The sequence below is a fragment of the Anser brachyrhynchus genome (genome assembly GCF_964034855.1).
Source record: "Anser brachyrhynchus genome assembly, chromosome: 5".
Lineage (NCBI taxonomy): Eukaryota > Metazoa > Chordata > Aves > Anseriformes > Anatidae > Anser > Anser brachyrhynchus.
In genome coordinates this window covers 11,895,785-11,918,773 of record NC_137699.1, presented here as the reverse complement: position 1 = coordinate 11,918,773, position 22,989 = coordinate 11,895,785, and the positions used below count along the sequence as shown (strand labels likewise).

The 22,989-nt window shown below is 43.2% G+C and overlaps 2 protein-coding genes across 15 annotated transcripts in view; both read left to right on the top strand.

Moving 5' to 3' along the window:
• Positions 1-13,497, top strand: part of RAB3IL1 (RAB3A interacting protein like 1) — a 67,609-nt gene extending 54,112 nt beyond the window's left edge. For 5 of the 14 annotated variants that reach the window (XM_080592424.1, XM_080592423.1, XM_080592422.1 and 2 more), the window contains 5 exons: positions 1,601-2,943; positions 3,442-3,517; positions 4,562-4,716; positions 9,523-9,615; positions 13,387-13,497. The gene's annotated coding sequence lies outside the window, so the exon portion shown is untranslated. Of the gene's footprint in view, positions 1-1,248; positions 1,332-1,600; positions 2,944-3,441; positions 3,524-4,561; positions 4,717-9,522; positions 9,616-13,386 lie in introns of all 14 variants that reach the window. The other 9 variants (XM_080592433.1, XM_080592430.1, XM_080592426.1 and 6 more) reach the window with 8 other exon arrangements.
• Positions 10,196-22,855, top strand: LOC308195295 (acyl-CoA (8-3)-desaturase-like). The gene is made up of 12 exons (XM_080592418.1): positions 10,196-10,543; positions 13,387-13,497; positions 14,055-14,252; positions 15,095-15,196; positions 15,369-15,497; positions 17,309-17,369; positions 17,498-17,574; positions 18,401-18,498; positions 18,815-18,911; positions 19,517-19,596; positions 20,030-20,155; positions 21,123-22,855. Exons 1-12 carry the CDS (start codon positions 10,259-10,261, stop codon positions 21,172-21,174), a joined length of 1,416 nt encoding a protein of 471 aa, XP_080448544.1. The 5' UTR covers positions 10,196-10,258; the 3' UTR covers positions 21,175-22,855.
• The last annotated feature ends 134 nt before the right edge of the window (positions 22,856-22,989 follow it).

Here is a 22,989-nt window from a genome sequence, read left to right as displayed (position 1 = left end):
ATTGGTCCCGGGCGATCTTTCGAAGGGAAAAGCCGGCTGCCGGCCAGCCTGCGCCGCCCGCCCGCTCCGGGGGGCGAGCAGCGGTGGGGCCGGCGCCCCCCTCTTCCCCTCCCCAAAGCTCCTCTTTTTTTTTTTTTGTTTGTTTTCTTTTCGTCAGGACTTTGGCTCCTGCTTTAAAGAGCGTTTTTTCCCCCTCCTTTTTTTTTTTTTTTATTTTTTTCTCTCCGAGAATCACTGCCTTGCTTCTTAGCTAGCGGTGCACTTAGAAAGGGGATTTTCGGTATAGGGAGATTTTGGTATGCTGCCTGAAATTTACGTTGTTTACCTCCGTTTGGACATGCTGCCTTACAGACTCAGGGGCTGTCAGACTCAACAGTTTCTTCCATCACAGGAGACCTGTTTGTTCTGCTCGCAACAGGCTCGGCTAACGATCCCCTGCTCAGGGCAATGCTTTATTAACAGGGGAGAAAGCGCTGTCTTTTCTTTGCCGTGGGGCGCTTTATAATAAAATAAGCCTTGCCGTTAGGTTATGCAAGGCGTTGCAGTGCAAGAGCAAAAACAATGGACCAGCATTTTTGCTGATGTCTATCTCACGTCTGGGGATATCCGTGGCTGCTCTCCAGGGCAAGGCAGTCATGATCCGCAGCTTTCCTGGCAATAAGTATCCTTACTTGTGACTGTTTGCTTTAGTAAGTGGAAGGCTTATTATTCCTTTCTCTAGAGGCACTAGCTGATTTCAAGCAGACTTCATACACAAGCTGTTCAAATGTTTTAGGCTACAGATTGCCCGTCTTAAGTTACAGCGTAGAAGTGTTTTTCTGCTGTATGATCAAATCTTAGGACAAGAGCAATGCTGGGTTCGGTAGCTTGGACCTTCATTTGTCTTGTGTTTCAGTAGCCCCGTGTCTGCAAAAGAAGGGGGAAAAAACCACATGGTAAACTATTAAATGTTCTAATTCTATGTATTTATTTACTCTTTAGCCATCTACTCCATGTCTCTGCTGAAAGAGGGGGCTTATACATACGATAAGAGACCACCTCCTTCAGTGAAACTTCAGGATACATCTCCAGCCATGGTGCTGTTGTGCTCCTGTCCAGAACCAGCCTTAGTTTAGAGCAGGCACAGATAAGAGTGCTCTGGTTTTGCCTGCTGCCATGGGCTTGAAGAAGCTGGGAACAGTGACCGAATAATTAAAAATCTTTTTCTCCTCTCATTCTTCCCACCTACACTCCCTACATGGGCTATAGGAATGGAGACTGAAGTGAAAACACACGCATCGCTTCTATACCAGTGGGAATCACTTGGTGCTGTCCTCGTGCCAAGGCATGCTGTAGGTTTCTTCCGCTTCTGCCTGGTCTTATTGCTGCATGAGAACCTCAGACTATCAAGCAGTCTTTTCTGTGGTGTGGGATAATGGAAGTCAGAAATGAAAGGAATGTTTTCCTAAGACTTGCTAGTTTTATTTAGTTTGGTTCAAAATAGACCTCTGACATTTATTCATGTCAGAAGGACGCTATTTAAATGGAGCTGAAGCTTGCTGCATGTCACGCGGGAAAAGTTTTCCCCATTAATTTTTGTGCTGTGTTCTTTGAATTTCAGGATTCCAATCCCACCGGTGTTGTCGAACAGCACGCTGGATGCTTTAAGCCCTGTAGTGCTAAGGGTGTGCCCTCACAGCCTGCCTTTTGCTCGTAATCATGCACCTGGAGGCTGCCGTCGCCGTGGTTTTTCGGTGGAGTCCACGTGCTTCTACCTTTGCGACCTTGCACAGGTGCATTCTAAAACCTTGTTCTTTCTGTTATTTCTGGTTTCTCCTGGGAACTAATTGCCATTGATAAGTGATTCATTCTTCTTACCCCCCCTCCCCTTTTTAAAAAAAAAAAAAAACTTTTACCTTGTAGCTTTTAGTTTATAACTTCAGAGCCTACTAGATAATATAGTAGGTAAATCATTTATAAATCCAATAAATATCACTCTGCAACATACGTCAAGAAGGCTTGTATGTGCGTGTACATGTGCGTTGGGCATGCAGCTCCCGACCTCATCAAGTGTGCTTCAACCAGTGCTAACATCTTCTTAGGCAGGATCACCGGTTTAAGTGGCTTTGATTGAAAACTGTTGTTTAAAAACCAAGCAGGTTCCCAGAGAGGATGTCCAGAAGAAGACAGTTGTCTGGAAGACCCCATTGCTTCTGTCCTTGTCTGGTCATTAAGAATATGGTTTTCCTTCTCTCTCTTTCTTCTTCAATCTTTTTTCTTTTTTTTCCCTTATGTAACTTTGAGGTCCATATATGCTGTGCATTTTGGATCTAGTTAAGAATAAATAAACTGTGCACATAACCCCATCTTAGCTTTCCTTGTGCACCATTCTTTGCAAAATCATGCTATAAACAAAATTAATCATTGTTGTTTCCTAGGAAGAAACCCTGCCAGCAAATAATTTATCCATCTAGCCTGGAGGATTTGGGGCTTGGTGATGTGAAATGTTGAGCAGCCTCACTGACCGATTACAGGGGCTGTAATGACTTGTATAGCAAATAATGGATCCTGAAGCCTGGGTTAGACTGGTGGACTGAGACTGCAGGAAAAGAGCACCCTCGCCCAGAAAAATCCAGAGGGAAAGAAACGTGAAAAAAAGTGATGGAGTCTGGTGGTAAAAGTGGAACTGAATGAAAGGGACAAACAGAAACACTTCAGATATATTCATTTTGCATTTAGGTGCTATCATCCTCAGAATGTTTCTGTTTAGTAAAAGGAAATATATAAAATGGAAAGGATGTCGTGGGAATGCCATAGGCTAGGTTAATGTGCCCAAATTTTTCTCTGTATTTGAAGCACACCATTTATTTGAGAGTTTGCAACAGGAATCAGTAAAGATCAGGAGCAGTGTTGTGAAGTATGGCATTTCATACCAGCTTGTCTGGTGCTTTGGTACACAGCAGGGTAAGTGAGGGAGAGCTGGGACTTGATAACTACGTGCAGTCAATGGGATGTCGCTGCAGGAGGGGGAGAGCAACCAAATATCCCAGCAATTGCCTCTTTGGGAAGTCAGAAGGGGTAGTTATTAAAAATAATATTGGTGTACTTCTGTGAAAGGAATAACTATCAAGCTATTAGCCTCTTTGTCTTCCTCTTATTCTTGTCCTTTCTCCTATTGATAAAGTGGCTTGATAATTATTTGCAAATGCAGCAAATCAGTCAATCAAACGCACAGAGACATGTTAGTTTGTTTTCTCGTGTTTTTGGATGGGGGCTTAAAAATGTTTTTTAGTGAACCCTGCCTGAGAGAGCATAGAGGAATTTAGTATTGAAGTTGCACTTAAAGAACTCCAAATGTAATGAAATGAGAAATTATGTATAAAGAAACATAAGCTTTTATCAGCAGTGAGAGTCACATACTTTTTTCATTAATATATATTCCTGCTTTTTTTTTTTTTTCAGGTCAACACTTTTTCACCTTTTGCATTCTGCTGATCTTTTAAAAGAGAGCTCCACCATGGAAGGCGAATAGAAAGAGGTAGGGGTAGGTAACATGTCTGAATGTTTTATTTGGGAGCAACTCTGAGACACCTCTATTCTCTTATTACTTTGATACTGTTGTGTGACGTATCTACTGATATTCTGAGTTTCTGCTTGGGAGTATAATGTAATTTCTCTATGGATTTTTGAATTTTCGGGCTATAGCTCTGAAACAGGCCACTAACTGTAAAAGTCAGGTTGTTGTAAGTGTTGTTTGCTAAGAAATATGGTAGTACAGCCCCCACACCATGAAATGACCTTTTTCGTGCATATGAAAATTCATTTTTGGTTTTCATCTGTAATTTATAGCGTATCTGTGGGGTCATTTGAATTACTTTAACACTTCCACTTGAGGTAGCAGTTCAGAACAGAGATCTGCAGCACCTCTTGCCCTGCTGCTTCTGCAGAATGAGATTTTGCACAGCTTTAAATTAATGAATCCAAATGATTTTCCTGTTAATAGCAACTCAAGATCTGATTTTGTAGATTCTTTGACTCTGCTGAGGGACAGTAGCTCTCCTTTGAGCCAGGAGGTTGGACTGCAGCCCTCCAGAGCTCCTCTCTAACCTATATTATTTTATAATTCTGTACAGAAAATTGCAAAGCTGAAGAAGATAGTGATGTCAAACAAGAATAAGAGGGCCATTGTGCAACCCAAAAAAAGAAATAAGAAAACACACTATGATTAATTATCTTAGGATACATTTCTTCAGACTTCCCTAAGGTTATTTTATTGTTAGAAAGAAAGAGTGTGTGGGGAAATCCACTACAAAGCCAGATTTTTTAAAAGGAATTTACATTTGCGGACTCATGAAATATTTTTCCTCGTTCCGTGTCCTAATTAAAGGTTATGTCCTCTGTATCCAAAAGTGGTTTCAAAGTCACGGTTTCTTTTGACCTTGTAGAGATAAAGATATGGATTGTTTGTAGCTCACAGCGTGAACTGATGGTCATAGTCCATCAGATGACTAGTCAATAAAAGAAAGGTATTAGAGTATTTTGGTGGCTATTTATTATTAGTCATTATTCTGTTTATGTAAAGCTTTTCCAGGTAGTCCATGGAAGTTCATACTTCAGAGTTGAAGACTTTAAGCAGTGGATGATCAAAGCAGGGCTGGCTACAGATGGAAACTCTGGGCTTGAAGTGTAGATTTACCTAAGCACGTCCTCCACTGGGAGAAATGAATTGATAAGAAGGTAGGTACATTTTGGAATTGGCTGTCGTATCTGTGAGATGGACATTGATACGAAGTCTGCATACTGATCTCTTCATTTGATGCCCTGGATATTTCACAGATAATTGTGTAATAACTTAATGGCAAATTGTTGAAAGGTTCCTATCAAAAAAACAAAACAAACAACCACCAACTAAACAAGAAAACCACCACCAAACAAACAGAAAAACCCGGTGATATCATCTGTCTGTAGCACAGCCTGTAACGTTGGCAAGGCTTTATGTGGCACTTGCTCTAGGGTTTGTTTGGCTCATGGGGCACAAAACCAGCCAAGGCAATGAGAGAATGGGTTGTTCTGTGGCCAGCTAGGTGAAAGGCTGCATTTGTTGTGTGGTGCAGCTTTAACAGCACGGAGAATTTGTGCAGTGGACACAAAGGCCCTGAGTTTGATGAGAGTAGTCAGAAAAGAGGGGCAAAGATGGTGAGAAAAACAACAGGCAATAGAGCATGGAAATTGGGATATGGAGGAGTGCAAAGTTTTTGTAGGAGAAACACATAGATGGGGTACATCTGTTCTTCAGAGTAATATAGAAATGTATAAGCTAACGAGTAAGTGAAGGCCATCTTGCTGAGCTATCATGGAAAGGGGAAAGAGAATGGTAGTTTAGGTATCTGCTCTGTGTTGTGCATTGATTTGCTGGTGTGAAGGAAAAACTGAGATTCTGAGGAATTAAAATATTAGAAAATACATGTTTTGTGTTGGTTGTCTTGTCCCTTTACAGAGCTCAGTGGAGAAGTTAAATAATATATTTTTAATTTGCCTTTTAGAAAGGATTAGGGTGCCTGGAGGATGGCTTTGGTAGTGCCCTACTAGTATTTTCCTGGCACTGAGAGTGGCTGGCAGTGGCGCATAGCAGCACCCAGCCTGGCATGAGCGCACACGAGTGCACTGCAGTTGTGCAGTGGCCCTCAGAGATGTTGGGAAAACTCCTTTCCCCCAACACAAAGAGCATGAGATCCATCACTGGCCAATTATTAAGTCTGGTAGGCTCCACAACAACTGGTGGGAAATGGAGCAGACAGGAGAGAGCAGTGAGTGAAGGGCGCGTGGGAGGAACATGGAGCAGGCATTTGAAGGGCACAGAGGATGTTTGGTTCTAGCTGAATAAAGACTGGGGATGTGTGAGCTTCAGAATGAAGCATGGGCATAGGATACACAGTGCTGAAGAGCAAGGAACACCACCACCCTGAAAGATTTCCACTGTTGCATAATATGCAGTCTGTCTGCAATTTTTAGGATACAAAAAGAAAAATGATTAGTATTTCCATTGACATATGCTAGCATTTTGAAGAGAGTTGGTGACACATTTTCTTGTCTTGGCTGAGAGCTGTCTAACTTTACAAGGCAAACAAACAAAAAAATCCAGAAGCTCCTGTTATACTGCCAGCACTGGCATCAATTTCACCTTCTGCAGTGGATCTTGGACTGGCCATGTGGGACTGTCAGGTCAGGGCACACGCTGGTCCGCATGCCAAGGAAGCAGACTACATAATCACCCTTAATTGGTATGGGAAGCAGCAGGCATTGCAAATACCCATCAGGATGAGAAAGAGGAAATAAATGTTCTGTTTTTAGTGCTGCCTTATCAGTATAAATTAATTTGTAATAATTTATAATGAAGAGGCCATCCTACTGATGTTCTCCTGCTAGCAGCGCTGGATTCTTTCATTTTCTCTTTCCTCAGATTTTGCTTTGAAATGTGAAAAACTAAACAATTACTGTCTTACTCCCTCAGTTACTAATCATAATTTACATATTTTGAAGGACAAAAGCACACTTTTATCTTGGCTCTTCCATCCTTATAAATACTTATTTCTGGATGATTTTTCTGGCAAGATATAAACTTCTCCCAGATCACTGCTTTCCTCCAATAGTCCCTGCTGTAATATATCCATTTTTTCCCTCTGTTATGCATAACTGTTGCATTTAAATTTTAATATTTCAAAGGGCAGAGTACCAGAGCAATATTCCATGCAATTAACATGGACATATAAACGCTGTTTATATGCAAAACCAAGGATTTATTGTCAGTATAATTAAAGTCTTAGCAAGCCAAACAAGTAGTTCCAGGTCCAATACTATTTTTTCTAGCCCAAATTATTCTACTATTACAGCTCATTTCCAATAATGGTACAGTTGACAATGAAAAAGGAAATCTTTCTAGTATCTACCCCATTTTCTGGGGTTATGCTAATCCTTCCAATGTTCCTGTGGGTTCTAAGCCTGGTGGCAGAGGGGTGCTACAGTCAGCTGTAACGGAGTGATCTGAAACTCCTGAGTTTCAAGCTCTCCCCTGCAAGGAAAGCGATGCTAAAGTTGATGCTTTCCTCCTGCATATGCTTCATCAGAGTAACTGTTTTAATTGCACTGGTTATGGTCTGCATCATGTAAATCTTCAGCTTTTCATTCTGTTCAAACAGGAGCTGCTCCTGATCCTAACATTTTCTCCTTTAACACCTTGATCCTGTTCTCAGCCTCTTTGCTGACACGCCACAGCGCACATGCATGTACTTAGTGATCCCTTATCACCGAGGTCACCTGGGTATCTGAAACTGCTACAGCCACATGATTGTAGGGACACGAGGAGTTTTAATATCTCTCTGACTTGCGGTGATCCCCAGCCATCTAGGCTGTTAGGAATGAATTGCAGCCAGGTCAGAAGACTGAAACAAAGATCATCTATCTTCCCACGGGTGTTCAGTGGTCCTTGATAGTCTGGGAAGCTGGGTCATGGCTAGAACATGACAATAAGGAGAAATGAAGATGGGAGTAGTGGAGGTAAAACAAGTTAGAGCTCTGAAAAGAGGGAATGCTGCTGGAAGAACGGAGCAGCCAGGTCTGTTTTTACCTAGGTGAAAAGCAATTAAATTAAATATAAGACTGACTGTTAATGCAGGTAGTCACAGCTGGATGTAGGATGTTAGTAAGTGTATAATGGCAGCTTTTTTTTCCTTGCACTCTTTATTACAAAGACTTCATTCTTGCCTATGTGAGGCCCATTGAGATCCTGGGTATGGCAAGTGCAAGAGAACCAGCCACTGCTGACAAATGGCAGCTTGTAGCAGGACATTGAACCCCTCGCTGCCTACACTTGGATGGTTCAAGTAGCCTGCAAGATGTCTTGGACTGAATCATTTACTGCGGGAACAAACAAAGCCACGGATTTTATATCAGAAAAAGCTTTAATGTTAATTCCGTTACATAATTTGTCTGGGAAAATCTGTAAATAAGTTGTTAACGTCACTATTAGCTTCTGGTCCTCCTGAAATCAGAGGAGCCCTGTAAGGGGAACAAGAGTGCACTTTATCAAACTCAGTTGTATTTTTTTTATAACTGTTAAGATCCCTTAAAACAAATTTCCCAAGGCTTGACTTGTATAAGAAGAACAATCTTTTTTTTTTCTTTTCTTTTTTTTTTTCTTTTCAGTTGTGGTATATAAGGAAAAGAAAACTGTGCCACCCATATTCATAACGAGAAGCCAAACTGAAAATATTAACTAAATTTGTGACAATTATTCATTTGTGCAATAGATAATCATAAAGAAGTAGAAATTATTCCTGCACCATTTTGAATATAATGGTTGAATTTAAGAAGATACTAAACATCATTTATCAATGCTTTTATGGTTATGTTTGCAAGACTGTCAGCAGTCAACATATTAAAAAAAGACATTTGTTTTTTGCTGAGATTAGGAGAGAACCTTTTCCTTCAAGGACAACAGCGCAGATGTGTATAAACAGAGATGCCTAACTTGAGGTATTAGCCATGGCATTGCTAAAGGAAGGAAAAAAAAGAAGAAAAAACAGATATTTGATCTAGTGTTTTGTGCAGGCACAGAATTCCAAGCTGGAAAGACTTGGTGTAGTAACAGGGTGATGTTCAGAATGAGGGGATGCAGCCTAGTGATCCCTTGTTTCTATGGTTACAGACAACAGTAACTGCTCTATCTAGGTCAGATGGGAAGGTGTGAGTGAAAACAAAGAAATTTGGAATCAGCAATGAGAGTTCAGAGAGAAGGCTTGCGAGGGAAGGCAATTAGGGAGCTGAACGTGGAGGCAGTCGTTTCAATGTATATGCAATGTATATGTATGAATTCCCACGATTATTCAATAGTCTGCTGCTGGGGGTGTTTGTCTGAAGACTCATTCTCAGCTGTGCAAGCAGGGATATTATACGATATAATGTGATACGTGGCACATCTAGCCGTGGGGACGAGACGGGCTGAAGGGGGAGGCAGGAGAGACAGAAGAGAGAGACAGATGTGCTGGGAAGGGGAAACAAAACCGAGCAGGAGTGATGAGGTGTCCTCAGTCCAGAAGTGATGAGAAACAGGTTAAAAAATTGTCCTTCCTTTTAGGAAGCAACTTGGGTGTAGGTAGCGCCGCACAGTCTGTGCATCTGGCGTGGCTCCTTGGTCTTTTCTGCTTTCTCCGAATCCTATCCGTGGTATTTTCTCAAATGAGCAAATAATATCACTTTCTGTGTCTTTACCTGGCATATAACGTTGACCACCCAGCCTCTGTCCTTTCCAACTAGTAAGTAGTGTAGGACTTTGATCCTTTTGATCCTATTTTGATCCTTTCCCCATGCTTTTTACCTGGCAGTGCAGAACTCTGCACCTGCTCGTGTGAAACTACCTGCTGTTCTTGCCAGCCTGCCCTTGTGGCTTGCGGAGGGCCCTTTCCTACCCCCCGTATCACCTCGATATGATGCGACACAACCAGCAAATTTGATCAAGCTGCATCTCTCCCATTTTCCTGGTTGTAGGCAGAGGCAGATGAACAGCACTCGCGCCAGTACCGACACCTCGAGGAATGCGACTTGCAGCCAACCAGTCCTTAAGCAAGCCAAAATTATTAGGTAAATAATATATTCTGAGTATTTTATATATATATAATTATGCAATACATTATATAAAATAATATAATACACCATGTAATATATAATATATAAAATAATATAAAATAATACATGATACAATATAGCATATACTATATAATAATTACTATTATCAATATCATAAACTATATTATTACATATTATATTATTACACATATATGATACATAACCATACAATACATTCTATTGTAATCATATATTGATATATCAACAATTATAATTGATAATTAATATAAATTATAACCAATTATATCGATAATTATTACTATTAATTACCAATTATATCGATAACCAACACCAATATTAATGTTATACTTTATGTTACATATAATACATTCCGAATTATTTCTCCCCCAGCTGCAGCGCAGCAGCAGCACGCGATAGCCCTGAGGTGGTTTTAAGCTCCGGGCTGGCAGCTGGCAGCAGTTTTGGGCCCATTTTCCCCAGTTCCGGGGCTCCCCAGAGCAGCCCCCGGGGTGCTGCCCCCTGTGCCTGAGGGGGCGGAACGGCCGCGGGGCGGGGCGGGGCGCGAAAAGGGGCGGGCGCACCGCGGGAGCGGACCAATGAGCGTGGAGGAGGCGGGGCTTCGGCGCGTAGGCAGCCAATGGGGGGCGGGCTAGCGGGACGGGGCGAGGGGTTCGGAGGTGGCCGAGCCCAGGCGGGCCCGGAGCCGGAGCCGCGATCGCGCCCCAAGATGGAGGCCCCCGGGCCGGCCCCGCAGCCCCGCCGCTTCACCTGGGAGGAGATCGCGCAGCGCTCGGCCCGCGGGCCGCCGCCCCAGGAGCGGTGGCTGGTGATCGACAGGAAGGTGTACGACATCAGCCGCTTCCACCGGCGGCACCCCGGCGGCTCGCGGGTCATCAGCCACTACGCCGGGCAGGACGCCACGGTGAGGGGCGTCCCGAGGGTGCTTGGTCCGGGGACGGGGAGGCTGGGGGGGACCTTGCTGCTCTCTGCAGCTGCCTGGAGGCAGTGTGGGGAGCTGGGGTCGGCCGCTGCTCACAGGTAACCGGTGATAGGACCAGAGGGAATGGCCTCAAGTTGCACCAGGGGAGGTTCAGGTTGGAAACGAGGAGACATTTCTGCTCAGAGAGCAGCCAGGCGTTGGGACGGGTTGCCCAGGGAGGTGGGGGAGTCACCGTCCCTGGGGGTGTTCAAGGGAAGGTTGGATGTGGTGCTTAGGGACATGGGTCAGTGGGTGACATCGGTGGTAGGGGATGGTTGGGCCAGGTGATCTTGGAGGGCTTTCCCAGCCTTAATGACTCTGTGATTCCTCTCTGGAGGCACCGAGGGTGCAGGGTGCTGCTGGGGCTGTGGAAGGGCTGGCATCGCTCCTTCCCTTCTAAAGGAGTAACTGAGATGTGTGCAGGTACGGTGTCTGTGGCTGGCTGTGTAAATCCAGGGAGAAACAGTCGGTTTTAGGACACAGACGGTAGAAATGCTCCCACTTTATACACACCTAGCCACAGACCAGAACTGAAAAGAAACACCTGAGCTTGCCGCTATGTGCTTTGCAGCTATAAAACTTAGCTTTTGAAGAATTATTCCTTGCAAGTCTAAGACCTAGCTCCTCGAAGAATTATTCCTTGCGACTGTAGGAGCATGGTAAGCCCGTAGCTTCAAAAAGCCAGCACAGTGTTTCCACGAGATTACAAGTGGGCGAAATCTTTTTGAAAAATCGTTTTTGTCTGAATGCCAAAGGTGAGTAATCATTGTTAGAGCTGAAAGTGGGGCGTGTGGTAGACTGTCTGTGTGGTTCTTCTGTTTGTCTGCTTGTCTGTCCCCCCCCAGAATAAAAGAAGCATGCATTTCTCCAGGTGTAAGTAACTGGACCCTAGGGCAGGTATGGGATGTGAAGCTCCATCTTGAGTGCTTTTCTGGACTACTTTTCAATTCCTTTTTGTCCCTTTTAACACTAGGCACTGAGCAGAAAAGGATGGCACTTGAGACCTAGTGCTTTCCTTCACTGCTTAATATCTGTGTAGCGTAAAGCCAAAGATAATATGTGAATTTGCACATACTTCACGAGGTCAGGACGTGCACATGCATTTTGTAAGCTCCGTTGCCGTTGTGTGATCAGAAACGCGTTGCTTGTACTGGCTGCCAGCATGTAGGGCTGAATGCAGCCGGGTGGTATGATTGTAGCCGACTGCATTCTTTAGGCATTATGATCTGTGTCGCTGCTGGGTGCAATTGAACTGCTGACCTCTCAGGAACCTGAGCCAAGTAAATTCCATTTAAAAAAAAACAACACAAAAAGCTATCTCCCCCCTTAAAAAAAAAAAAAACACACCGAAAAACAAGTAAAGAAAGAACACTTTTCCTTCTAGTTTGCCAAGTGCTACTGCAGTGCTCTGATTTCTAGAATGTAGTCGTCCGTTTCTCAGCCTCCCATTGAGACTGCTCTGCCAGGTTTTACAGCCTGCATTGATTGTAATGATTGGTCTAAATGTGTGGTACCATCCTTCTCTGGCCGGCCCACATACACCTCCCTTTTTTTTTTCTCTTTCAGTGAGAAAATGCAAATGAACATTCCTCTCTCTTCTTTCCCTCCTTTATTCACATTTCCTCCGTTATTCACTTCTTTTCCTCCTTTATTTGCATATGTGATGGTACATCTGAAGTGCAACAGAGCTGACCTGGAGCTAGCTGCATCAGCCTCCTTTTGAACCCATTTCTTAGAGATCTTTTAAAGGAAGGATGGGTGTTGGAGATTGCCAAGAAAGCACGTTTGGAGCAATGTGGGGCTTCTGAGAGACTGGTGTGGGTTATCAGGACCATCTGTGCCCTGCTTGTTCCATTATTCTTCCCAGTTCAGCTAGCTACTTGAGTTTTTGTGCTAATATTTTCCCCTTCTCTGTGATCTGATCTTTTTTTCATGGTATGTAGTGTGAGGATAAATGAGACAGACACTTAAAGCAAAAGAGAGACAGGAATATGTGGTTGAGATGATCTTGAGATTCAACAGGACATGAAATTTTAAGATTCAGAAGTTAGATGAAAGTGAGCCGATGTTTCTTGGTGAGCTGTGCACAGATGGTTTGTGTTGGAAGGGACCTTAAAGACTATCTAACTCCAACCTTGTGCCATGGGCAGGGACACCTCCCACCAGACCAGGTTGCCCAAAGCCCCATCCAGCCTGTCATCAAACACTGCCAGGGGTGGGGCACCCACAGCTTCTCTGGGCAACCTGTGCCAGTGCCTTACCACCCACAATGTAAAGAAGTTTTTCCTAATATCTGATCTAAACCTATCCTCTTTTAGTTTAAAGCCATTCCCCCTTGTCCTATCACTGCACTTCCTGACAAAGAGTTCCTCCTCAACCTTCCTGTAGTCCCCTTTAGGTACTGGAAAACTGCTATAAGGTCTCCCTGGAGCCTTTTCTTCTCCAGGCTGAACAACCCCAGCTCCCTCAGCCTGTCTTCATAAGGAGTGGTGCTCCAGCCCTTTGGTCATTTTCATGGCCCTCCTCTGGACTTGTTCTAGTATGTCCATGTCTTGTGCTGGGGGCCCTGTCATCCATAATCACAGCATCCACATAGAAACAGATACAGAGAATTCAGCTACAAGTGGTCATTTATGGTGTGAATAAAGCAGTACGATTTGTGGCAGAAATATCTGGTCCAGCCAGATCCATTAGTTGGGTTGCTTTCTACTAAACGTCATGAAATACCTTTCTTTTGCTATCACCTGAAGTGTTTTTCTCATCCTCTTCCTGTATCTGTATTTCAGGATCCTTTCATAGCATTTCATCCTGATAAGGCACTGGTGAGAAAGTACATGAGCCCCCTCTTGATTGGGGAGTTGGCACCAGATCAACCCAGCTTTGAGCCCAGCAAGAATGTAAGTATCTTAAAAACCTGTTATTTGTGTCAAAACTCTGCTGTTTACTTTCTCTTATTGGCAGCCTGAGATCCCTGTACATAAAATAGTGATACTTCATCACTAATAATAATGATAGTGTCTTGTGGAATCGTTATCAGTTTGAGGCTTCCCCTTGACCTAATGTCATTATTAATGGCCTAGAGTTTTGGGGCCTCTTAGCCACATTCTTAGGCAGCTTTCCTGTTGTAGAGTGGCAGAGGAGCTGTGCTCAGAATCACAGGTATGTAAAGGAAAATCAGACTGGCAGAGGATTTCCTTTATTATTGCAGCATCTGTCACCTGTGGGTAGGAATTGAGAGGGTAAATACAGTCAGCTAAAGAAACTCTTCATTGTCACAGAGGTACTTGCATACTCAGGGGTCATAAAATAGCTACTGAAGGTTTGTCTCTTAAGTGACTGACTCTCAGCTTTAACCTATTGCCACATTGCTCCTTGAGAGGGGAAACAGAGCTCCACTTAGGGTTCCTGAGGCATTTTCAGGCCAGCACATGCTCACTCTTGGCTCTCCCTACAGAAAAAGCTGGTAGAAGATTTCCGTGAACTCCGTGCAACTGTTGAGAAGATGGGACTTCTCAAACCCAACCGCACCTTTTTCATGCTGCATCTCTGTCACATCTTGTTGTTGGATGTTGCAGCTTGGCTCACCATCTGGTATTTTGGATCATCCACAGTGCCTTTCCTCATCTCTGCAGTGCTTCTAGGCACTGTCCAGGTAAGCAACTAGGCACTGAAATGGAGGGGAAAAAAAAAACCAGCCCCAGAAACACCAAAAGCTAGGCTTTGAGAATGAGGACCACGTTGCCGTAAGCACAGGGGAAATCTTGATCTTTGTGGACTTCTCAAAATTCTGCTTCTCCCTGAGTTCCACGGAGGGGGCTAAGTTACAGTACCATGACATGATTTTTAGGTAGAGTGGGCTTCCCACTGCTTTTTGCTTTCCGTAGTCTGTCAAAGCCCTCCTTATTCCCAGCCTTCTTCATTCTGTGTAAGCCATGCTACACTTCTGAGGTCCCTTGTGTCAGAACTCTAAGGAACTGTGCATGAGCCAAGTTGCTGTGTTCCCATGGGAACCTACAGTGAATTAGAGAGAGAGCAGAACTGCTCTGAAAGCCCCAGCTATTTCTTCTGTGGCCAGCTGATCCTCTTGGAATTACAACTACTCAGAGGAGGCAGCAGCAAGCTGTTCCTTAAAGGAAACTTCGTTGCCAATTCCAGTGCAGTTTTGTAAGAGAATAAAAGCTGTTTCTTAGCTGCGTTACATTTTTCGTGATTTTTCTTTCCTCGTGAAAACAACTGTCTGTGAGCAAAAGTCATTAGGCAGAGTCTGGACTGCACTGGTATACAGTAATTGATGATTGTTTGGATGGGGTATTAGTAATGGAAATGCTTCTCTGTGACAGTGTGCTCTTGTTAACCAGTGATAAAGTCATGAGGAGAGTGGGAATAGTAAGTGAAGAGAGCCCCATTTTCAGAAGTTTCCAACTCTTCTTTTTTCCTGGCAGCACTGTTTTTTTTGTTTGTTTGTTTGTTTCTTTTTTTTTCTTCCCCTTCCAGGCCCAGGCTGGCTGGCTCCAGCATGATTTTGGACATCTTTCAGTCTTCAGTGAATCCAGATGGAACCACTTGGTGCATAAATTTGTGATTGGCCATCTGAAGGTGAGCTGCCAGTGCTGAGAGTGACTGCCAGAGACTAGCCGAGGAGTCTCTACAGTCAAAAACAATCTCAGTACAAGAAGGAAGGAAATGCAAGGAACTACTTGGGAGGGCGGACTAAGGGCAGAAGATACATTTTTTTTTAATGGTATTATATTCTCATCCCTTCCTGCAGGGAGCACCAGCCAGCTGGTGGAATCACCTCCACTTCCAGCACCATGCTAAACCCAACTGCTTCCGAAAGGACCCTGATGTTAACATGCACCCCTTATTTTTTGCTTTGGGAAAAACACTCTCTGTAGAGGTGAGACATGGCAGAGTCTGCGAGGTTGCAGCATGCAGCTCTGGAAAGCTGCAGAGAGCTGGGAGACTAGTGACCCGTTGGTTTGGTCTCAGTATTTCAGGAATTTGTTGAGAGTGCGTCTTGGCTTTAGTGGTCTTTGAAAAACAAGAAGAAACTGATGCATCAGTAACTTCCATATACTTAATGCTGCAGCAGTTTTCTATGTTTTTTTTTTTTCCTTAATATATTCTTGCTGTGGGTTGAAATCTTCCAAATTTTCTCTGAAGGTTTTAAAAAACCACATGCTTCTGTAAAATGAGTACATCCAGAAAATGGCTTTTGTAATATAATTAACACTGTTAGAGTTGACCTGCTTTTTTATATAGTACTACTTTGCCTTCCACTAGTCCCTAATATTCCTTAGTAATCCTTCTAAGATTTTTATAGTCTTAAAATTTCAGTAAAAGTAACTGTTTTAAAATGAGGTGAAATATTTGTCATAATGACAAGTTCATACATCTCTGATGAGAGACCTGCAATTGCATGGAGATAAAGTTGCAAGTTTTTCTCTTTAACCAGATCAGATTGACTAATTGTAGCTTTTTTGGGAAATGAAGCACCAGTTCACAACCAAGGATTATTTGGAACTTTTACACTTACTGATCAAAGAAGCTATTTCAGTGGTTTCAGTCTGTCAGTGAGTGTCAGACTGGGTCCGACCTGGAGTCCAACTCTATTTCTAGTGCAACTCTGAAATCAGTTGAATGGTTTTAGCATTCGCTGGTCCTTTTTTTTTTATTTTATTTTTCTTAAAAAAAAAAAAAAGTTATTTGAATGCATATTGTCACCTGGCTTAAATTCTCTGATTTGCATTGAAATTAAGGGTCTGAAAATATGATGTGTATCACATTTTAGTTCTTAGCTTTGCATTATGTGGATAAATACTTCAGGCACGTGTATAACTTTAGGTGAATCCTTACACACTCTAAGTTAAGTACATTAAAGCCAGCACAGTGATGTATATACCTGACAACAGAGCTGTAAAAATGCTTTCTGAATCAGAACATAACCCTCCTGTCTTCATGATTAATTCAAATTGGGATCATAATCAAAGTGATCACTAGAACCACCACAAAAGAAGAGGCAGGAACATGTGGCTGCTGGTAGCAGCTACACAAATGTTGAAAAGAGGGCTGCTGTTCAGAATGAGTTTGGACATGTGCAGGGATGTACTGGAGTCCCTCGGGGAAGTCAGAGATGTGATCTGTTACGTTTATACAGTGAACACTGAAAAATTAGCAGTCTTAGAGGGAGGATAATCTGTTCACCCATGTTCCTGTAGACACAGTTTAATGTCTAGATGCAAATTTCTGTGCTTTGGAGACCAATTGTAAGTAGGTGGGAGTTCGACACGCTGTCTTTGTTAATAGTATCATAGGTTCTTCTTTTTAATGGAGCTCTGTCCTGGCAGCAAACTGTTCTCTGTGCCTTGTGTGGTTTTTGATGTGAATGTTGTTAAGCAACTGTGCCCTCTGTAGGGAAAGAGCTTCCAGTGCACTTTGCTGTTTGTGGTGCAAGGGACTACCCAACCGATTGTGCATCCAACGCGTGGTGAGGAGGTTCTTTTTGGAAAACATATCATAGTCATAGACTGAAGTACCAGTGAAAAATGAAGCCAGTGGCATGGTGGATGCTGGTACAATTTGGTAGGATAGCTGTTTTAAAGGTTAGGAGGTATCTAAGCATACATTTCTTTGAAAAAGTAGGTAGGAGTGTATACACAAATGTCTTTAGATGTCTTTGTGGCTTGAATAGTTTACTTGTTTTAACAGCTTGGTGTCCAAAAGAAGAAATTCATGCCTTATAACCACCAGCACAAGTACTTCTTCATCAGTGAGTAACCCTACCTTTATGCAGTTCTATGGACAGCATTTGCTCAAGCCCATAATTTTCCAGTTTATCTCAATGTTTTTATCACACTGGCATGGTTAACGTCTCCGCAATCTCTTTCTTCATTATAGTTGGTCCCCCGGCTCTGGTGCCTCTTTACTTCCAGTGGTACATATTCTACTTTGTGGTACAGAGGAAACAGTGGGTGGTAAGTTAGCTCCACTTTGCCAGCGGTGACTTTTCCTAGTTCTGTGCATACATTTCAGCGTAGGAAATGAGGCATTACTGGGAGCAACTCTGAGCTGTTTGTCTCTGTGTCAAGGAGGTGGGGTATGTGATCAGGCAAATAATGTTTGCTCGGGGAGAGAGCCTACCGCCCATGCAGCCCTTCTCTTCTATAAAGATCCATTCATAGCTGGGTAACAAAAGGTGTTCCCAGAGGGAACTGACTGATGTAGCTGCCAAATCTCTCTCCATCATATTTGAAAAGTCCTGGCTGCCACATAAAGTCCCTGCTGACTGGAAAAGGGGAAACATCACTCCCATTTTTAAAAAGGGTGGAAAGGAGGACCCTGGGAACTATAGACTGGTCAGCCACGCCTCTGAGCCTGAAAAGATCATGGAACAGATCCTCCATGAAGCTATGTTGAGGCATATGGAAGACAGGGAGGTGATTTGAGAGAGTCAGCATGGCTTCCCCAAGGGCAAATAGTTCCTGACCAATGTAGTGGCCTTCTGTGATGGACTGACTGCATCAGTGGACAACGGAAGAACAACTGATGTCATCTACCTGGACTTCTTTGACATGGTCCCATACAACAGTCTTGTCCCTAAATTGGAGAGATATGGCTTTGAAGGGTGGGGTATTTGGTGGATAAGGAGTTGGCTGGATGGCTGCATCCAGAGAGGTGCAGTCAAAGGCTAAACCTCCAGGGGGAGATCAGTGATGAGTGCTGTCCCTCTGGGGTCCATACTGGGACCAGTACTATTTAATATCTTTATTAGTGAAGTTTTATCTGTTTCCTTTATTACAGGACCTGGCCTGGATGCTGACCTTCTACATCCGATTCTTTCTCACCTACCTGCCCTTGCTGGGTGTGAAGGGTATCCTGGGGCTTCATCTGTTAGTCAGGTATCATTCAACTTCAAATTCCTTCATTTCTTCTACTCGGTTCCCTTCATGTCAGCTCTTCAGCCTCCTGGTTATCTTGTCCATCTGCTCTCTATTCTTCTGCACCCTTACTCCTTTCAGCAAGACGGAGGTGGTTGGTTTGGTTTGTGCCTGTAGAAGGTCTGCATAGGCCTCATCTACTGATAAGATGTTTGGGGTTCCTGGTGTTAACTTGATCAAACGATGACCATCTTAAATGAATAAAGGTGTTTTGTACTGACTTGTTATGGCACAGGTGTGAGATTAGTGATGTTTTTTGTGTGTTTTGTGTGCACAGGTTCATAGAGAGTAACTGGTTTGTCTGGATCACACAAATGAATCACATACCAATGCACATTGATTATGATAAGAACGTGGACTGGTTCTCTACCCAGGTAAGACCTTCTTTCCAAGGAGCTGTGACTTTGAATGACAGAGGTTATTGACTGGGGTATGTAATGCCCAAGAGAGTTGATCATAGCAGCGATGAGAGCTGATAGACAAGCTGCTTATGTTTTCTTCTCACTGTGTGAAGTGAGTGATATGTTCAAAGAAAGTAGGCGGAAGTGGGATGGAAGCTTCAGATGCTAAACAGATCTCTCAAGGAAAAGAACCAGAGACGCTACAGTGGTCTTCAGATGGAGATCTTCCCACGTGTGAAAGATGGATCTCTCTTTCTCTGTGCTCTGTCTCATTTCAGCTCTGAAGGCATTACACAGTTTTTTAAAGTGAGAGATGTGAAGGAACCTGTACAGTGAGTTCTGGTTGCTTATCTTACTGGGGAAGTCGTCTGTTCTCCTAGATTATGTCCCTAATAATCATATACCACATCATGACCATCTATGTTGACTAGAGATGGCTCTTAGAGTTGCTATATTCAATCAGGAGGCATGTGATGATAAGAAACTTGTGCCTGCTTACTGTTGTCTGACAAATGTAAGAGAAGGCGCGTTCCTAAAATAACACTTAAACGTTATCTTTTTTTTTATTTTCCTCTCAGCTCCAGGCAACCTGTAATGTTCATCAGTCCTTATTCAACGACTGGTTTAGTGGACATCTGAATTTCCAAATTGAGCACCAGTGAGTTGAAGCATGGGCTGGGGTTGTGAGAGAATTTGGGGGAGCGCTCGTTATAGTAGATCTAAAGAGCCTACAAGGGCCATCTCTCTCTATCAGCTAAGACAAGAACAAAGGAAAATGAGGGTAAATTTTGTGCTCTTCATGTGGGGAGGAAATGGGAAATCCAAATGATGGTCATAAACTTTTTGGAGCACTGAGGAGTACCAACACCACTTTGAATATGAGTAGCATGGCACAGGAGTGATTGAGAATTGCCAGCTTCCTGGTTAATGCTGATGTTGAGTGAAGTGGTGTGAGAGGGACCGCTACAGAGCACTAATGGCTATAGGCACAGAGGGAGGTTGAGTGTGCATCCTAAGTTTAGGTGCAGATGAGGTGTAGGAATTCTGTGGGGCAGTGGATGCCACTGAAATCACCATATTCTCTTCCACAGCCTTTTTCCTACAATGCCTCGACACAATTACTGGAAGGTGGCCCCTTTGGTGAAGTCCCTGTGTGCCAAACATGGCATTGAGTACCACTGCAAGCCACTGCTCACCGCCTTTGCAGATATAGTGCAGTATGTATCAACCCAATGCATTCCCTAGGTGAAGGGCTGTCCAATTATTACAGAGTGAACGAACGAGACACGTGGGAAGCAGAGAGGCAGCCAACTTGAATCACAGAAGTCCTGTGAATAGCTGTAGATAGTATGGCTGGCTGTGAAAGGGACTGGAAAACTGTTCAGTCATGGCATTGGTTTCAGTAGCAGCAGGAGAAGGTATCAGTATGAATGACCTAACGGAGAGTCCCTTTTCTTCACTTCTGCTTTCAGTCAGTAGGATGCCAGATCTAGTGCCTCTATCTCAGAGTATGCTCCGGGGAAAGAGATGTTTTCAGATAGATGAGTTTCAACTGTCATTCATACTCTTTTGTTACCCTTTCTTTCCCTCCCTCATCCTCCCAGATATTTCTTTTTCACTTGAAAAGTCATAAAATAATAGAATATCCTGCGTTGGAAGAGACCCACAAGGATCATAGAAGACAACTAGTGGCTCTGCACAGGACCACTCAAAAATCAGACCATATGTCTGAGAGCATTGTCCAAACGCTTCCTGAACTCTTAGAGGCTCAATGCTGCGACCTCTTCCTTGGGGAGGCTGTTCCAGTGCCTGACCACCCTCTCAGCAAAGAAAAACATTCTTAAAACATTCTGAGGCCACGCTGGTGCTCAACAAAGCCTGAAGAGGGGAACCCGCCTCCTTTCCCCTGTCCTTCAATAGCATGTGTTTCTCTTCTGCCATGCTTGCTCCTTTAGTCTTAATTCTACTTAAGTTGTTTGCTTTAACCTTCCAGTCTTTGTCTGATGTAGACCATGTGGTTTGTTTCTTCTTCATGTTTTCCAAGGAGCTGTAGACTACGTTGCCTTGTCTCTAAGGATTTCTTTTACTTAATTTATAGATGGGAATTCGTCCCACAAGGTTATGTTCCCTGGATGCTGTATTTTATTATCTTGTTTCTAAGGAAATGTGGTTCTCTCTTGGCAGCTCTTTGAAAGATTCAGGGGAGCTCTGGCTAGATGCCTATCTACATAAATAAGAAGCAGAGGATCCTTCCAGAGGAATTCCCCACCCTTGGTGCCTCCTGTGGTGATCACCTGGAAGATACTGCACAAAGGAGAGAGAGCTGGCTAAGCCAGAGGTGGGGAGGTGACACAGCTTAATTCTAGTGATGAATGTGATTTAATGGACTTTTTTAAAAAGGTGTGTTCTTAATTCTTCTTGTGCTTTTTTGATTTCTCTTCTCTGGGGTTGAGTTACAAGGAAAAGTAGAACGGAGGAGCTTATGTTCCATCAAGCTGGAGAGGCTTCTTTGGGACTGGGAACAGATTGCCTTCTATCTGCTGATACTGCATTTACTGAGTATATAGTAGGGAAGTCTCTTAAGTAACATAGTGAGGTGGCTTTCATTATGAATGTAGTAAGAAAGTTGAGACAGCATGCGATGGGAGTTACTGAAATGTGGAGGCAAAAAGAAAAAATTGTGTAGGTGCTACACTTTCAAAAACCCACGTGCAATTAGCAATGGCAATGGAAGTACCCAAACCAAGGGGACAGTACAGAGCATATGAGAGCTCATGCCAATATGTATGTGCACGGGTGAGGAGGAAAAAAAGGTGCAGGCAGCAGTTCTGTAGGAATAAGCATGAAGAAATTAGAGACCTAACTAAGGCAGAGAAACAGGAAAGAACAGGTTATTCCCCAGGCCTGTAAATGTGAGAGCTGGGCATGCCCTTGTCTGTGGGAATGCTCCCCTGCACATCTCTTCTGTGCTGAAGGCCTCTGAGTTATTTGCCCACGTGTAATTTCCCATGGAGTCTCTGCAAGTGTCCTTCACAGTGCCATACTTTCGTGTCACTGAACCAATTACTAAAAGTGAGAAGAGACAACAGAAATATGGAACGTCCATGCTCACAACTCAGCCCATGTAGGGATCCCTAAGGAAACAAAAGGATAATCAGTCTGTTGGCCACCTGAAGCTTCACGTATATTTGAAACTCTGGTCAAATGGATGACTTGTTAAGCAGACAGAACTCAGAACTTCTGGACCAGGGAGTATGAGGTGTTTCTGTCTTACCTGCAGACAAATTTAATTGAGTTGTAAAAATGTTAGGGTTTAGGATACTGTTTAAATTATTTTTAACTTTTCAACCAGCAAAAGTCAGCAGGCTGCATACCCTTAGGCACACATCAGCCAAAATATTACTGAACTTTCTCTGTTGGATGATGCGCATTCAAAATACACCTCACAAAGACATGCACTATGTGATCTATTGTAATTAGCCTTAGTGCCTTCCCTGGTGTCTTTTCCTTTACTACACCAAATGGGATATAGCTCTTGGCATACCAGTAATGAAGATGTCTTCATTATCTTTTTGTCTTTAAGCCTTTAGCTTTTTTCTCTGTGTGTTCTGGGACCAATCCTTTTTTTTCTATTGTCTCTCGTGTAGATAAACAAGGTAATTTTCCACCTGTTTGGTGTTCTCTTCTTTGCCAATCTACTAACTGTTAATACAGTGTGCCTGACAGCTTTCCATGACCTGTTACCTCAGTAACAGTGGGTTAGTGTCCAAAAGGGGTTGATTCTGAGGAAGATAACGGTGCCTTCCCTGGTCAGTGTCAAAAAGGAGTATGGCTTGTGAGGGAATAGAAGAAATGCATCTCTTCAGGCACAGGTTATTGTTAAATGCAGAATAAAATTGTAATGGAAAAAATAAAAATATCATTAAATCATTGATAAAGGTTGATTAAAAAACTATAAAAAAAAAAAGGGCCAACAAAGGCCCAACTGAGGCCCCACAACTCTTTTACCTTGTTTTTCCTTGTGTGTTTTTCTCCCTCTTCTTATTAGAAC

What these genes read in the sequence shown, in the direction of transcription:
- LOC308195295 (XM_080592418.1), top strand. Translation starts at nt 10,259, where the DNA reads ATGGGGGGCGGGCTAGCGGGACGGGGCGAGGGGTTCGGAGGTGGCCGA. An exon ending in GAAAAACACTCTCTGTAGAG is followed by an intron (nt 15,498 to 17,308) that starts GTGAGACATGGC and finishes TTGTTTTAACAG; the next exon opens with CTTGGTGTCCAAAAGAAGAA. An exon ending in AATTTCCAAATTGAGCACCA is followed by an intron (nt 19,597 to 20,029) that starts GTGAGTTGAAGC and finishes TCTCTTCCACAG; the next exon opens with CCTTTTTCCTACAATGCCTC.